The sequence below is a fragment of the Mchenga conophoros genome, linkage group LG3 (assembly GCF_057382185.1).
Source record: "Mchenga conophoros isolate Kocher_MC1m ecotype Shallow Benthic linkage group LG3, M_conophoros_male_GT1.1, whole genome shotgun sequence".
In the NCBI taxonomy this organism is placed as follows: domain Eukaryota; kingdom Metazoa; phylum Chordata; class Actinopteri; order Cichliformes; family Cichlidae; genus Mchenga; species Mchenga conophoros.
The window spans coordinates 32,061,083-32,064,884 of NC_140528.1; the positions used below are offsets into that span (position 1 = coordinate 32,061,083).

At 42.9% G+C, this 3,802-nt stretch overlaps 1 protein-coding gene across 1 annotated transcript; it reads left to right on the forward strand.

Annotated features, from left to right (window-relative positions):
* Positions 1 to 217: 217 nt before the first annotated feature.
* LOC146578172 (uncharacterized) lies at positions 218 to 3,535 on the forward strand. Its single transcript, XM_085268616.1, has 7 exons — positions 218 to 248; positions 1,317 to 1,358; positions 1,438 to 1,704; positions 1,785 to 2,042; positions 2,108 to 2,284; positions 2,859 to 2,984; positions 3,250 to 3,535. The coding sequence occupies exons 1-7, from the start codon at positions 218 to 220 to the stop codon at positions 3,252 to 3,254; spliced, it is 906 nt and encodes a 301-aa protein (XP_085124742.1). The 3' UTR covers positions 3,255 to 3,535.
* The last annotated feature ends 267 nt before the right edge of the window (positions 3,536 to 3,802 follow it).

A 3,802-nucleotide genomic window follows, 5' to 3' on the forward strand; every position in this document is an offset into this window, starting at 1 on the left:
ATGTACAGCAGCTTCTTAAACCCCAGCTCACAGCCACCTCCGCCCTCTACTTCCCTCCTCTGTACCAAATAAGGAGCTAACTTTGATCCAAATCAGCTAACTGCGCATCACCAGCTCTTCCTCGTCCTCGCTGTCCAGAAGCAGCAGCGTGATGATCTTGACAGGGAAGTGGTGAAGCTGAAGGTGTCACTCTGCTGCCAGTCGTCATCCCGACATCATGAAGACTTCATCTGTGTCTCTGCTCCTCGGTGAGTCAAACGCTGAAATCCTTCACTCACTCATAGCGTTCATTTATCTTATAACACAGTAACAGAGTGTGTGCTGGATGCTCTCACTGACTGACTCTAAAATGAAATCTCTTCAGGTCTGTCTAAAGTCTGAAGTTACGTTTATGCGAGAAGAAGAGTTCACTCTTCTTCTTTAGTGTTTTTGTTGTTTTAAAGTTCAGATCCATCGTGTGTTCTGGACTCAGAGAGTTGGACCTTCATATCCAGTTTGTTGTCTTTAACATGTTGACTTGTAGAGAAGTCAGGCAACCTCTTTTTTTTATCGAAGATCAATTTTCATTCAGGAAACCACAGCTGCTAGCTGCAGGTACCACATGCTCCTCTGGTCTGCCTCTGTTATGTAGTCTTCACTTCCACTATAGAGAGCAAACTTTCCTTCATGTGGACTCTAATGAAAGGACTGGAGACTGTTTTTTGTCATTTACCTTACTTTTGTGTATTTTGTTTTCTCATGATGAGCTTCAAACAGAAGCAAACTGGGACTCAAACCTGTGAATAAAGATCAATGAAGCAGCTTCTCCAGGTTTTTATTCAGCAGCTGATGCTGAATAAACAACTAACCCTTATCCCATGGCTTTGGTTTATAAGTTCTGACTGTTTAATCCTGAGAATGCTTTTCTTGCCTGCTGTACCCCTTACTCCTTTATTCCCCATTGCCCATCCATCCAAACTGCTGAGTCTTCATGAAGCCTGAGTGGGGAGCAGTTTCTCTTCTGCTTCCAATAATCAACAATTCCCCAAAATCTGCTTAGTTTGGGAAATGTTTAGGTGCAGGGTGTTGGATTGTCAAAACAGATATGACGCCCACCTCATTCAGACCAAGTGTACCAACATAGTTTCGTCAGCATGTGTTAAAACTGAGCTGGCGCTTTGTGTGATGTTTATAAGTCTAAATGTACTTTGAAAACCTAAACAGAACCTTCAAAGCGAATTAAAGGTCTCCCCCCTTTAATGTGATGTTTTTGGAACAAGACCAGATTGAAACAGGTTCCTGCCCTCTGACCTTCAGTGACCTCTGACCTGTTGCAGGTGTGTGTGTGCTGCTGCTGTCTGCACTGACTGTTTGTGCAGGTGAGTAGATGAAGTGCACCATGGTCCAGGACAAACACTGAGTGTAAACACTGATAGAAACTGTCCGTCTGTCCTCCAGTCTCTCTGAGCGTCAGTCCAAACCTTCAGCAGTTCTTCACAGCAGCCTCAGTGTCTCTGACATGTGACGGTCAGCTGGGCTCTGATGGATGGACGGTGAAGAGGGACACAGGAAGTGGGACTGAGTCATGTGGAGCAGGGGGGCGGGGCTTTGGGAAGATAAATGGTCCATCCTGTGTTTTTGATGAGTTCAGCCCAGTCAGTGGAGTTTACTGGTGTGAAGGTGAAGCTGGAGAGAAGAGTGAAGAAGTCAACATCACTGTATCAGGTAATGAAGTCATTCATTTCATCAGACTAACAGCAGACTGTTATACCACCTCTACATCACTCTGTGGGTCTTTTCCTCAGATAAACAAGTGATCCTGGAGATCCCTGCACTTCCTGTGAGGACAGGAAGTGATGTCACTCTACGCTGTAAAAACAAAATTGGTGGCACAGCCGCAGCTTATTTCTACTTTAATGGACGTCCTGTTGGACCTAAATCAGAGAAAAACATCACCATTAACGTGCAGCAGTCTGATGAAGGTCTCTACTGGTGTTCTACTGATGAGTTTGGATCATCTCCTCAGAGCTTTCTGAGGGTCAGAGGTCAGATCACTGTTTCCTGTTAAAGCTTAAACCTGTTGAGCTGATAACAAACTGAATGACCCAGCTTCATATCTTTCCTGCAGATCCTACAACACCAACACCACCAACAACAAAAACATCAGCAAACATCCATATCTCCTGTTCTCCTCCTCCTCTTCCTAATCCCTCCTTCATCATCCCAGTCATAGTTACTTTAGGTTCTCTGGTCCTTGTGGTTCTGGTTTTGGTTCTAGTTCAGCTTCTTTGGAAGAAACGCACAGGTATGATATCTGTCTGACCCACCTGGGCTCTTTTGGTTCAAGCAGCAAATTAAAATATTTTGAAATTTCACTTGAGAAAATCTGAGGGACTTTCCTGTCTGCATTTATTTTGTAGAGCACTGGGTCCCAACATCTTTAGACTGATGCGTTCCCATGGCCCAGTTGAAAAGTTTTAAAAGTTCTGGAAGTGGGTCCATAAAAATGAAAAGTATTACTGATATAAACTTGGCTTATCTCTCATCCAAAGTCACGTCCAGACAGCTTCCATCAGGGTTTCAATTGTAGGATCGCTCCCTAGAAATTAGATTCAGACTAAAACCCCACAGACACAAACACCAGTTTGGGTTGTTTTTCCTGATTGGCTGTCACTTGTTAAGGTGGTATGATACAGGAACAGTGTTCTGTGGTCTCATCACTCTGATGCTGCCATCATGGCTCTGCTTAATCCATAATCAACGAGTCTTTGCTCCTGAATCCTGTACCTGTAACATCAGACTGTCTATGAAAGTCTTCTAAACATCCTACAGCAGTGAAGTGATCACCAACGTTCATTCACATCACATCATTTCTGCAGGGAGACACCAGCCAGCCTCTACAAATGATGTCGCATATGCCGAGGTCACCATTAGAGAGTCAGCCAATAAGATGTCAGTCATCCAACCAGAAGTGATTTACTCCAGCCTGAGCATAAACACTACAGGTACACATTCTAGCAGGTGACATAAATGAGCGATAAAAGCAAGAGAAATTGAGAGTTGAAGAAGATGAGACTTTTTTTCTCCTCTTCATGCTGCCATGTGTATTTGACCTCTGTCTCTAAATTAATCTGAAAGCTTCTTGTTCTGGACAAATTTAAATGTAAACCCATTTTCTAAAAATTTTAAATTTAAAAAATGTGTAAATAAACAAAGAATACAAAGATTTGTAAATCTTATATTTTATTAACAACACAATACCAAAACCAGGTTAAAAGAAGAGAAAACCAAGTGGTACCAAAGACCAACAGCTGGAGGAGGAACACTTCCAGAAATGACTGTCAATGAACACAGTTCACCACACCACCTATTCCAGGAGCGCAGCTTCATAGTAGGAGAGTCAGGTGCTGAACTGGCCTGCCTGCAGTCCTGATCTTTCATCAATGAAAACATCTGGAGCATCATGAAACCAGAAGCAGGACAAAGAAGAGCCAGGACTGCTGGGCGGCTAAAACCCTCCATCAGACACGGATGGAGCAACATCCCACTCCCAAAAAGTCCAAAAGCTGCTGTCCTCAGTTCACAGACATTTCCAGAATGATGTTAAAAGGCGAGGCTGTACAGGAGCATTACAAAATTACACTTCTGCTATGTGTTTGGTTTTCTGTCTTTGAGAGAATATGAGACTTGAAAATCATTAGATTCTGTTTTTATTTGTTTTAAACAGCATCACTACTTTGAGGTCGTAACATGTGGTCATGGAAAAAATATTTTTACCTCAAATATATCAAAAGTTTTGAAAGTGGGACAGGAACGCAGGATC

Coding starts and splice junctions, on each gene's coding strand:
- LOC146578172 (XM_085268616.1), top strand. CDS start 218: ATGAAGACTTCATCTGTGTCTCTGCTCCTCG. Junction 249..1,316: donor ATCTGTGTCTCTGCTCCTCG/GTGAGTCAAACG, acceptor GACCTGTTGCAG/GTGTGTGTGTGCTGCTGCTG. Junction 2,043..2,107: donor AGGTCAGATCACTGTTTCCT/GTTAAAGCTTAA, acceptor TCTTTCCTGCAG/ATCCTACAACACCAACACCA.